Raw genomic sequence first — 12,550 nt, 5'->3', positions numbered from 1 at the left:
ATGCAATCCCATGTTGACTGCATCATCCACAGACCTGTTTGCTCTAAGCAAATTGAAAGGGATCCAGTAAGGGTCCAGTTATGTCCTTCATGTGGGCCAATACCAGTCTCTCAAATGACTTAATGACTACAAACCAATCGCTCTGACGTCAGTTAACTCTTTTGATTTTGTGTTTCATTGGGACAGGGATGATGGTGGAGCATTTGAAGCAGCAGGGAAATTCACACTGCTCCAGTGATCTGGTGAAGATGGGGGCTAGCTGGTTAGCACAGGATTTTAGACAAGTGTGTGAAATACCATCTGGGCCCTGTGCTTTTCTTGTCTTTTGTTACCAGAAGACCTGGCACACATCCTCTTCACAGATCTTAAGTGCAGGTTGATTAGCAGGAGGGAGTAGGAGGTTGGAGGTAAAGTGAAGGTCAGAGCGGGTGTGAGACTGGGCTTTTCAAATCTACAGTAAAACACATACAGGTCGTAAGTCAGTTGTTGATTACCTACAATGTTGGGGGATTGTGTCTTGTAGTTAGTAATGTCTGCCAGAATTGACAGATACAAATAGACCATTTGACATTTATTTATTTATTTTAAATTTGACTACTGTGACTAGTGCAATCTCTGATTTTGATATACATTTTATTTTATATTGAAATTTCTAAGTTATAAAAAGAGAACAATAAAAGGTTCATTAAAATGTAACAATAATAGGATGGTGAAAAGATATCAAATTAATTATATTTTGAAAGGTAAACATTAATATCAAGGAGTACTTGAAATAATTCATTTTGGTCCCTATGTGTGAGTTTTGATCTTTTAAAGACCACTCGAGTGTGAACACATCTTTTGAAATCTGGCATTTGACTGTTTCATGATTTGCATTTCGGTTTAGAATTACAACAAATTATACCTTTTAAAAAAAATTGGGTTTTAAATGTATTTTTTAATGATGTTTCAACTTTGTCACACTCAGGAATGCCTTATGGGAGCAGAGAAAACTCATTACTGTACTCTGAAATTCCAAAAAAGATACGGAAAGAAGCTCTCTTGGTGTTATCATGGAAACAGATGCTAGATCACTTTCAGGTATCTTTCTTTTGAGTCAGTTCTTTTCGATGAATCTGTTAAACTGGTTGATAAATGCACAAAGTCCTTTTAGAGGACAGGGTGTGTATTTCTTTCAGGAACACTTTAGTTTAGGGATCAGAAATTAGACAGTAATTCTTGACTAATAAATACACTTGTAAGTGACTAGTTATTCACATGTCTGGCATTATAAAGTATTTATTAAGCCTTTATTGGCTGATTTCTTATTGTTGCTTAATAGCCCCTTTATATTTGCTTTTGTCGTAATTAATTTCTTAGCTAAAACAAAACATAGCTAGTATGGTACTTTATAGGTTCTTAGTGCTCTCTGACTGTGTGGCTTATACTGCAAGTATGAAATATGTGTAGAATGCATATAGTATTTCAACAAAGCAGGTAAGGTTAGTGTTAGGTTTAGAGGTAGGGGTAGGTGTTGTAGGGTGTTTGTGGGACTCTTTTAAAAAAAAAAAAAAAAAAGTGATGCAGTGATGCCCCTATACTGCTTTGTTGTATTTAATTAGGGGTCCAAATAGTATCTTACACTATTCATCAAAAGTATCTGCCTTCTATATTTTTTACTTAAGAGTTGCACATACACATAGTGTGATGATAACCTATAAAGGATGTATTTTGCACCTTACTAGTAACTGGTATATTTTGTTTTTACCTCAAGTTCATTGTTAGTAAAAAAAAACAAACGTAAAGAGGCTATTATGCAAAGGTAAGAAATCAATGAACTAAGGCTTTCTAAATTCCTTTATAATTCCAAACAAGTCTGTAACTAGTCCCTTGCAAGTCCAATTATTAGTAATTAATTACGGTCTAATGTCTGATCCCTAAACTAAAGTGTTAGCTTTTTTTCTTTAATAGATGTGCATGCCCTTGTGTTATCTTTTGCGTTCACTAGTGGTATGTTTTGCCTACCCTCACAATAGTTTTGCATTCCCTCGCAATATATGCACCATAGTTATACTGTAAAAAAATTCTAGTAACCATGTTTATTTTTAGCAGAAAACATGCCTTTACCATAGAAGTAACCTCGACAGACCCTTTTTTTCATTATTTTTTGTTTTGGCATAAATCATGCTTTTACTATAATGTAATTGTAGACCAGGGGTCGGCAACCTTTTTGACATGTGCCATTTTCTTTTATTTTACTGGTTAATGGCTGTAAAAAATGAGGGGATTTCACACAGTGAACACTGAATGTGTGGATTGTGCATGCATGCATACACACACTTAAGGCATATCTGCAGGTCATGTCTGTATTTAAGTGTTTTACCAGTGGGGGTGTGACGTCACATAGTGCAGCAGGGTGGGATTCTTTTCCCCATAGCAATTTTTAGTGGACCGAATCGAAAAGGAACGTAACCTCGGTTCCCTGAAATGAAAGGAACAAGACATTGCGAAAGCTGCCCGCACTACAACTAGTGATTGAAGGAAAGAGCATTGCCCTCTGTCCCTCAGACAGAAAATCTTAAGTAGTGATGCTTGAGCGTCCGCCTATATACACCTGATGCGTGCATAAAGGGGCGAGGCTCAAACATCAATGCCAATAAGAAGATTGGCATTATTGTTTAAGGGTTTCAGTTAGGTTGTCGAGGAAATTACTTTCTCATAACAATGTCTTGTTCCCTACATCTTAGGGAACTGAGATTACATGCGTAACCGGAGATGTTTAACTATAGTAAAATTGTAGACTGTGTATTAACCATACTTTATTGGTGGAAACCATGGTTTTACTATAGTAAAATTGTGCACAATTGTAAGTTAACCGTAATTAATTATAGTTTTACTATAGTAATATCGTAGACTGTAGTGACCATATTTTTGGGCGTAAATCTTTTTTTCTACAGGAAAATTATACCCTGTAGTTACCATAGTTTTCTTGTGGAAATCATGGTTTTACTACAATCAAATTGTACACAATAGTAAGTTAACCATAGTTTTTGGGTGGAAATCATTGTTTTGCTGTCGTAAAGTTCTAGAAACTATGAAAAGTTACCATGGTCTAACAGTAAACCATATCCATATGATAACCATGGTTGCCATAGTACTACAAATACCATGGTTAAACTATGATTACTGTAGTAAAACCATGGTTAATCTATGGTATTTGTAGGAAAAACATAGTAACCAAAACATTATAAATATTTTTACCATAGTAAAATTAGTATTACATAGTATTACTATGGTTTCACTACAAATGTCATGGTAAAATTATGGTTACTGGAGTTAAACCATGGTAAATTAATTTCACATGCATGAAAATCTTATTGCGAGGGCACGCAATACTATTTCAAGAAAATAAATCCCATGCTGTCCTCTTAAGGAGCGCCGTACAAATGAGGGATTTGATTCTTTATTATTGTTTTTTTTAAACCCTTATCCAGTAATCACAAATCACTGGAAGTGTAATTGAAATTCATTGGACAACAAGGGGGGGGACCCTCTATAACATTTAATTTAAGTTTGTGCTCTTCCTGCAGGCGACTCCACATCATGGCATGTATTCCCGCGAGGAGGAACTTCTCCGTGAGAGGAAGCGTCTAGGGGTCTTTGGCATCACTTCCTACGACTATCACCCACAAAGTGGTCTTTTCCTCTTCCAAGCAAGCAACAGCCTTTTCTATTGCCGTGATGGCGGCCATAATGGCTTCATTGTGAGTCAGCAGTTTAAAGGGATAGTTCACCCATTTTCATTCCCAAGCTATGATACTTTCTTTCTTGCGTGAATCAGTTTTGAAGAATGTACTGGCTGCTTTTTTTCCATGCTATTACAACGAATGAGGACTGAAGCTTTCAAGCTTTAATACGGACCCAAAGGCGCCAGTAAAGTATCATAAAAGTAGTCCATATGGCTTGAATGTAATATTCCAAGACGTGACTGTATTAGGTGGATTTGTGAATTAATCACTCGGATGATTTTGTGAACCAGATCGAACGATTCGTTGAGAAATCTGACTTGAAATGATTCAATCACAATTTGGATTTCGCTGCTTCTCTCGTGAACTCTTCAAGGAGAGCTAGAGTGGATGTCAAGATCTATCATATGACTTCAGAGTACTTTAAATATTGCGCACTAGTTGCATGGACCACTTTCATGGTTCTTTTATGGTGAATTTGCACTTGAAAGCTTAAGTTCTGATTCATTGTAACTGCATGGAAGAAAGTGACAAGTACATTCTTTAAAGTTTCTCTTTTTGTGGTCCATGAAAGAAAGGCATACAGATTTGGAACATGAGAGTAAGTAAATGATGACATAATTATCATATTAGTGTAAAAAATGCATTGAATATTAATGGAAAAGTACTATATGTGTGTGAAGCTGTGTGTGCTCATGCCTGAAGGTCATGTGATGTTTAGCAGGCCGCCCCAATGAAGCCAGTGGAAATAAAGACTCAGTGCTCAGGGATACGCATGGACCCCAAGATCTCACCCGGTGACCCCAGTTTCGTTGCGTTTATTAATAATAACGACCTGTGGATGACTAATATCGAAACTGGAGAGGAGCGGAGACTGACTTTCTGTCATAAAGGTTTGAGTTTAACCTACAGTATTCATGTAAAGCACCAGTTGTTCTGATGACATGCCTTGGTTATATAAGGATTTCTTTAACTTAAAGAGATAGTTCACCCAAAAAAATGAACATTGTCCATCATTTACTCACCCTCATACCATCCCAGATGTGCATGACTTTCTTCTTCAAAACACAAACATAGATTTTAGAAGGATATTTCTGCTCTGTTGGTCCTCACAATCCACGTGAATGGTGACCAGAATATTGAAGATCCAAAAGTGACAAAGGCAGTATAAAAGTAATTGTTAAACTAATTTCTTCTGAAACAATATGATTTATATAATATTTAAGGACTTAAATATTGATCCTTTTCTCACCCACACCTATCATATCGCTTCAGAAGACATGGATTAACCACTTGAGTCAAATGGATTGCTTTTTATTAGGGATGCACCGCTCGGAGCCGATACCTGGATCCAGGTATCGGCTCGATACCGAAGCTTTTAGTTGGATCTGGTATCGGTCCGATGAGCCTGATCCAAATCCGATACTATGTGTTTGTTTCTGTCAAGCTCAAGAAATGACATAAAAGAACCATAAAAACACAATTAATGTAGTTCATATGACTCGTGAATTTTATTCAAAGCCATGGCGCTGCTGTACACACACACACACACACACTCGTGGCTATTTTAAGCCTTCACCTGGCACGCAATATTTGAGCACTACTCATGAACAACATCTCAGATATACACTCACCTAAAGGATTATTAGGAACACCTGTTCAATTTCTCATTAATGCAATTATCTAATCAACCAATCACATGGCAGTTGCTTCAATGCATTTAGGGGTGTGGTCCTGGTCAAGACAATCTCCTGAACTCCAAACTGAATGTCAGAATGGGAAAGAAAGGTGATTTAAGCAATTTTGAGCGTGGCATGGTTGTTGGTGCCAGACGGGCCGGTCTGAGTATTTCACAATCTGCTCAGTTACTGGGATTTTCACGCACAACCAATTCTAGGGTTTACAAAGAATGGTGTGAAAAGGGAAAACATCCAGTATGCGGCAGTCCTGTGGGCGAAAATGCCTTGTTGATGCTAGAGGTCAGAGGAGAATGGGCCAACTGATTCAAGCTGATAGAAGAGCAACTTTGCCTGAAATAACCACTCGTTACAACCGAGGTATGCAGCAAAGCCTTTGTGAAGCCACAACACGCACAACCTTGAGGCGGATGGGCTACAACAGCAGAAGACCCCACCGGGTACCACTCATCTCCTCTACAAATAGGAAAAAGAGGCTACAATTTGCAAGAGCTCACCAAAATTGGACAGTTGAAGACTGGAAAAATGTTGCCTGGTCTGAGTCTCGATTTCTGACAGAATGAGAACATGGATCCATCATGCCTTGTTACCACTGTGCAGGCTGGTGGTGGTGGTGTAATGGTGTGGGGGATGTTTTCTTGGCACACTTTAGGCCCCTTAGTGCCAATTGGGCATCGTTTAAATGCCACGGCCTACCTGAGCATTGTTTCTGACCATGTCCATCCCTTTATGGCCGCCATGTACCCATCCTCTGATGGCTACTTCCAGCAGGATAATGCACCATGTCACAAAGCTCGAATCATTTCAAATTTTCAAAGTTCTTGAACATGACAATGAGTTCACTGTACTAAAATGGCCCCCACAGTCATTTATATTTACATTTATGCATTTGGCAGACGCCTTTATCCAAAGCGACTTACAGAGACCTTATTACAGGGACAATCCTCCCGGAGCAACCTGGAGGTGCCTTGCTCAAGGACACAATGTTGGTGGCTGTGGGGCTCGAACCAGCGTCCTTCTAATTACCAGATTACCAGTTATGTGCTTAGACCACTACACCACCACCACTCCACCAGATCTCAACCCAATAGTGCATCTTTGGGATGTGGTGGAACGGGAGCTTCGTGCCCTGGATGTGCATCCCACAAATCTCCATCAACTGCAAGATGCTATACTATCAATATAGGCCAACATTTCTAAAGAATGCTTTCAGCACCTTGTTGAATCAATGCCACGTAGAATTAAGGCAGTTCTGAAGGCGAAAGGGGGTCAAACACAGTATTAGTATGGTGTTCCTAATATTCCTTTAGGTGAGTGTAGATGCTCAATAGTTCGGTTCACTTATATGAATGTAGAATGGCACTGGAGGTGCATTTTTATTAGAATTTGAAGCAGAGTTTCCGCTAGAAAAAAATGGTGCCGGTCAAAGTGACCGGCAGAGGTTTCGTTTTACGGACATTTTTATGATATGCCGGTCAAATATATCGCCTCTTAATTAGTCAAGTTGAGGAAAACTGGAGGCAGTCTATGTAACTTAAAAAATGACACAATCAGGCCGTATAGAATGCAACATATTATTATTAGCTTAACTTTCAAATAGACGAAAAAAAAAACATGAACGTCCGATTGGCGTCAATCAACGCCAATTGTTTTTTTACTGTGGTTTCACACACATTCACTTTTTGAAACATTGAGGCACGGATGTACCTAATACAAATAAATAAAACATCTCCAGTTAACTAGCAGATCATTCATTTAGTCCGTTATTAAATAAGAGATCTAGCGCTAAAATCTGTTGTTTTTGAAATCAAGCTGAGCGCTCGTGTCCGCTGCTATCAGTTGCATGGACGACGCGCTGTGCGAAGTTGCGCAATCTTCACTAGGACGCGCGTTTCAATCTATCGCCGTTGCGGAGACTCTCTATTAATTCCGGTGAAATCACAAAATAAAATGCACACAAACGTGTCCCTGCTTGATATAGACTGTAACCATGCACTGATGAACATAGGCTATTCAGTTTTGATGATAGAGAAAAAACTGCACGAATGCGCGGATTAGAAGCACTGATCTATCTATAATGAGATGTTCCTGATTCACCATCGTCTGGCCTCTGAAAAAGCTTTTAAAGCTAGTCTGCCTGGGCCTGGCCATATTTGAAACGTCTCACTCAATCGTTCGTTGTTTAGGTCTATATTGCAGCCGTTTTAGGCGTGCGCTTTATTTGAAATGCAGCATGCGATGTTGTTTCATAACTTTCAAATGATAGAGCCTGTTCCTTTATAACATAGCAAGAGATCGGTGTATTTTTGCTTTATACATTTTAGGCTTATTCTCAAATTCAGATTGTGTTAGGGGGACGGGATTATTAGGCAATTTTAATCGGACAATTTGACCGGAGAGATTTAATTTTGTCGGACATTTAATTTTTTTACCGGTCAATGTCCGGTAATTACCGGACAACGGAAACCCTGATTTGAAGTGAATAAAACTACTGTGAACTTGTCTACAAACAGACACCCTTACAGGACTTCCTGGAGAGTTCAGAATGTCAAAAAAGCATGAGGGTTTAAAAGTTAAAGGTGCACGATTGAGATGTATTACTATTAAAATATATTATTATTTGTTTACAAATTATAATAATATTTTAGTTGAATGGGTTCCAAAAAATAACTGAATGAAAAGTGAGCTGATATTTTACAACTTGATTGAGAGAAAAAAAGTCCAGATACAAGTGTATATATACATTTTTGTTTTTGGCCAAAAATAGCCAAAAAAAATAAAAAGGCTTCTTTTCTACTGATGATTTGTACTGGAATTACTGTTCATTTTGCAGCTACATTATCCAGTATACAAGTTAATAATAGAGTGTTTCTTAATAAGTTATATATTTATATTGAAAAAATGTGTAGTTTGAGGTTTGTGTTTCTTTTCATAATAAAGAGCACACCCAATTAGTTCCACACAATAATGTAAAGATATTCTAAACTGATTATGCAAAAAAAACAACACTGGTATCGGATCGGGATCGGCAAGATACTACGATTTCCGATATCTGAATCGGATCAGAAGAGAAAAGTGTTATAGGTGCATCCCTACTTTTTATGCTGCATTTATGTCTTTCTTGGAGCTTCAAAGTTCGGTCACCATTCATTTGCATTGTATGGTCCAACATAGCTGAAATATACTTTTAAAAATGTGTTCTGCAGAAGAATTTCAGACACATCTGAGATGGCATGTAGTTGAGTAAATGATGAGAGAATTTTCATTTTGGGGTGAAATATCCCTTTAAGTAGAAAATAACCTTGATCTCTAAACCTATTATTTATTATTCAGTATTACTTTGTTGGATAAACTGTTAAAAAAAACATAACATATAAACCTTCAGAGTTTATGCTAGATCAAGATTGAGATTACAGCATATACTTGATGTGCAGGCAAAGCCCTTTTAAATGGTTTGGAGACAGCTGTGCTTTCATCATCTGTTATTGAAACACCAAAAACAGAACAAACTTGAGTTTCCTCTCCAACCAAAAATGTGCCCATATGAAAAGCACAGTGAATGTTTTAATTCTGATTCTATAGGGTTGAATAACGTCAAGGATGACCCAAAGTCTGCTGGCGTCGCAACGTTTGTGATTCAGGAAGAGTTTGATCGCTTCACAGGATACTGGTGGTCTCCAGCTGTCCCTAAAGGTTTGTTCAACACCTGGAGGGGTTTGTTGACATTATTCAGCTGTCTAAGTTAGATGAACCCTCTGTATACCTATGTCGTTCTGTTTATGTTTGCATTGCAGATGCAGATGGAGGCAGAACGCTGCAGTTGTTGTATGAGGAAGTTGATGAGTCAGAAGTGGAGATTATTCATGTGCCCTCACCAGCCCTGGAGGAGCGGAAGGCAGATGTGTACAGATACCCACGCACCGGTAAGGACATGCTTCACACAAGTCACATGGGCTTATGGTTAGGAATCGAGAATCGAGAGTTCTCATTCTAGGGCTGAGCAATGTAGCTAAACAAATTATACCTCAATATTTTCAGCCTTTTCATAGCAAATACTTTGAATTTCGTTTAAAGGATTTAAGATTTTGTTTTCAATCAGAGGAACCATCATGTAAAACAAACAACCACTGTTGCCAGTTAGATTTGAAATGTTTAATGCAAGAAGTGAAATGCAGTTTCCACACCTTTTCATTAAATGAACATGTAAAAGGGAAAAGAGGGGGGGCAGTAATTGCTAGTGTTTTGTGTTCTTTGCTTGTGATACTTGAATTAGTGTAAATACTGACTGGTTGTTCATACGACAACATGTAGTTAAAGGTGCTATATGTAATATTTTTACTGTACTAAATCATAAAATTGCCATAATGTATCATTAGAGAATTAGGAAACGTTGAAATACTGACTTCTCCGATAACAATACTACAGCCAATATATTCTACTTTGAAGTTTCCATTCCGGGCCAGAATTTCTGTTTTATGTTCTGGTCTGTGTGATCCCGATCACTGCCCACTCACCAATAGTATTTCGACACCCCGGGGTTGCCAGATTTGAACAAATTTGCAGGCAAACATCACTGCGTGCTGCAGCTATGGAAGCCAGCAAACAAACTGGATCACAGATAAGATTCCACCCGACCTAAAAAACCTCGCCATCCGTCTAAAAACCATCATGACCAGAGGTGTAGTAAAACAAGGATAAATATTGGAGATGCCTTTGGAAGATTGAGACAGCTTAAAGCCCAGAAATACTACAAATCGGATGCTGAGTTGGCTAATTTGCATGTCAACATTCTGGTAACCCACATGAGCTTAGAGTCTGGGTCGGGGCAGACAACTCTCATTTTGAATTTGGACTGCAGTACCCATTTCAAACACTTGTTGTCAATCTTACATATAGCACCTTTTAAAGATGCACATTCATAAGAGTTTTGTTTTAATAAATGGTACTTGTAAATAATTAGAATTGTTAAAGAAATGCCATCCCAGATGTGTATGACTTTCTTTGTTTTGTAGAACACAAAGATTTTTAAAAGAATATCTCAGCTGTGTAGGTCCATACAATGCAAGTGAATGGTGACCAGATCTCAGAAGGTCCAAGAAGGACATAAAAGCATCATAAATGTAATCCATAAGAGAAATAGACCAAAATTTAAGTTGTGTTTTACTGTAAATCTCCACGTTTGACCAGCCCCTACCAGTAGGTGGCTGAAAGTGAAAGTCACTTCCACATCAAAATGGGAAAGTGTAGATTTATAGTAATAAATGTTTTTACTATTGATCTGTTTCTCACCCATAACTATCATATCAGTTCAGAAGATGTGGATTTATGTTCTTTTTTGGACCTTCTGAGATCTGGTCACCATTCACTTGCTTTGAATGGACCAACAGAGCTGAGATATTGACCATGTTTACACACTCTTATGAAAACTGTTTATTCCAGGGTTTTAGCAGAACGTGGCATTCTAAAAACATCATGTAAACATTTAAGGGATTATGAGAAAGCGGTTTTACACACCTAGGTCTCTCTCTGCAAACGCGTGCTCATGTAGACACATATGGGGCATTTCTGATGGGTGTTTGAAGAGTGCCCGTGCATGGAACAGACCAGATAACAAACATCATAGGATGGAGCCCAACAGCATGTCAACACAGCTGAACAAATTCTACATTTCTGTGAGTAGAGTGGGAAAATCGCATATACTAGGATAAACTATTCCCACTTATACACGCAAATGTAAAATATCGACTGTCCCTAACGTCCGCATATATGCACGTTTTATGGAAGAGAGAAACCCCAAAACTGCATCACAATTCAGCAGCAGGTTGCGAAACAATCACCGCAACAACTCTGGAATATCTGGAAATAAAGTGAATCAACAGAGAGTAAAATAGTGAAGTCTTCCTCGAATGCCATGTGTGTTATTTACACATGCGTCGTGGGAAAATTACGTCGCTGTGGACAAAACTGCTAACTGAACACATGTATATGGGAGTAAAGAGCATTCCTCCATGCACTGTTTAACCGGTGTACTGTTTTCTCGTTAGTAACCCGCTTTCTGGTGTCCATGTAACCGTAGTGATTCTTATAAAAATCTTTTTGTGTTCAGCAAAAGAGAGAAAGTCATACACATCTGGGATGGCATGAGGGTGACTAAATGATGAGAGAATTTTTATTTCTTTGGTGAACAGTCCTTTTAAGGAACCATAATTGATATAATAGATGCTAGTTACTCTTTATGGCTTATATATATCTGAAAAACACACATCACTGTATTCAGAATAATACAATAACGGTTTTTTTTATTGTTTGGGATAAACTGTATTTTGTCAATGGAGATGTTGTCACTGTTTATGCTAATGATTCTTTCTATGCCTTTAGGAAGTAAAAACCCTCAAATTAGCCTAAAACTAGCAGAGATTCGAACTGACCAGCATGGCAAGGTAGGTGCCCAGTACCATAGCTAATTTCTGTTGTCTTTAGGCCTGATTAAGTGACTTATAATGTGTGTGTGTTTAAAATAGATTATTAGCACACAAAACAAAGAGCTTGTTCTCCCATTCACAACACTCTTTCCTGGTGCCGAGTACATCGCAAGAGCTGGATGGACAAGAGATGGCAAATTGTAAGTTCCAACCAATAAATGCTTTTATAAGTGTTGTTAGTGCAACACGTTTTCACACGGCATGTTTGTACATTATCCGGCACAGTTGAGCATGGTTCTAGGTTCACTGGTCTGTTGAAATGGTCTCTTTTCAGTGCTTGGGCAGTGTTTCTGGACCGCAGTCAACAGAGGCTGCAGTTAGTGCTCTTACCGCCCGCGCTCTTTATACCTGTGGGTGTGGACGACCCGCAGTGGGAGGAGCATGTGGAGGCCATGCCAGAGGGAGTGCAGCCCTACATCATCTATGATGAACTTACTGACATCTGGATCAATGTAAGACCCTTCAGTGATACTAAACAGTAGGGATGCACTCATATTGTAATTTTGGGTGACACAATAGTAATTATTTGTTTCTGCTTGTGTATAAACTGATAACCAATATTTATAAACAAAATGGCTGATAAATAATTTAAATCTATTTATTTTATATCTTGATATAACTATATCTGGATCTAATAGCAGCTGAA

The 12,550-nt window shown here is 38.2% G+C and overlaps 1 protein-coding gene across 2 annotated transcripts in view; it reads left to right on the top strand.

The window, feature by feature from the left end:
• The window catches only part of dpp9 (dipeptidyl-peptidase 9), a 49,301-nt gene that overhangs the window by 12,185 nt on the left and 24,566 nt on the right, over positions 1-12,550 (top strand). Inside the window, exons 4-11 of one of the 2 annotated variants that reach the window (XM_052108419.1) lie at positions 968-1,080; positions 3,570-3,743; positions 4,450-4,618; positions 9,005-9,115; positions 9,217-9,345; positions 11,801-11,862; positions 11,944-12,044; positions 12,179-12,356. In XM_052108419.1, the coding sequence (XP_051964379.1) occupies positions 968-1,080; positions 3,570-3,743; positions 4,450-4,618; positions 9,005-9,115; positions 9,217-9,345; positions 11,801-11,862; positions 11,944-12,044; positions 12,179-12,356 (1,037 nt within the window). Of the gene's footprint in view, positions 1-967; positions 1,081-3,569; positions 3,744-4,446; positions 4,619-9,004; positions 9,116-9,216; positions 9,346-11,800; positions 11,863-11,943; positions 12,045-12,178; positions 12,357-12,550 lie in introns of both variants that reach the window. The other variant, XM_052108418.1, reaches the window with a different exon arrangement.

The sequence above is a fragment of the Xyrauchen texanus genome, chromosome 37, assembly GCF_025860055.1.
Source record: "Xyrauchen texanus isolate HMW12.3.18 chromosome 37, RBS_HiC_50CHRs, whole genome shotgun sequence".
In the NCBI taxonomy this organism is placed as follows: Eukaryota; Metazoa; Chordata; class Actinopteri; order Cypriniformes; family Catostomidae; genus Xyrauchen; species Xyrauchen texanus.
This window is presented reverse-complemented; position numbering and strand designations above follow the sequence as displayed.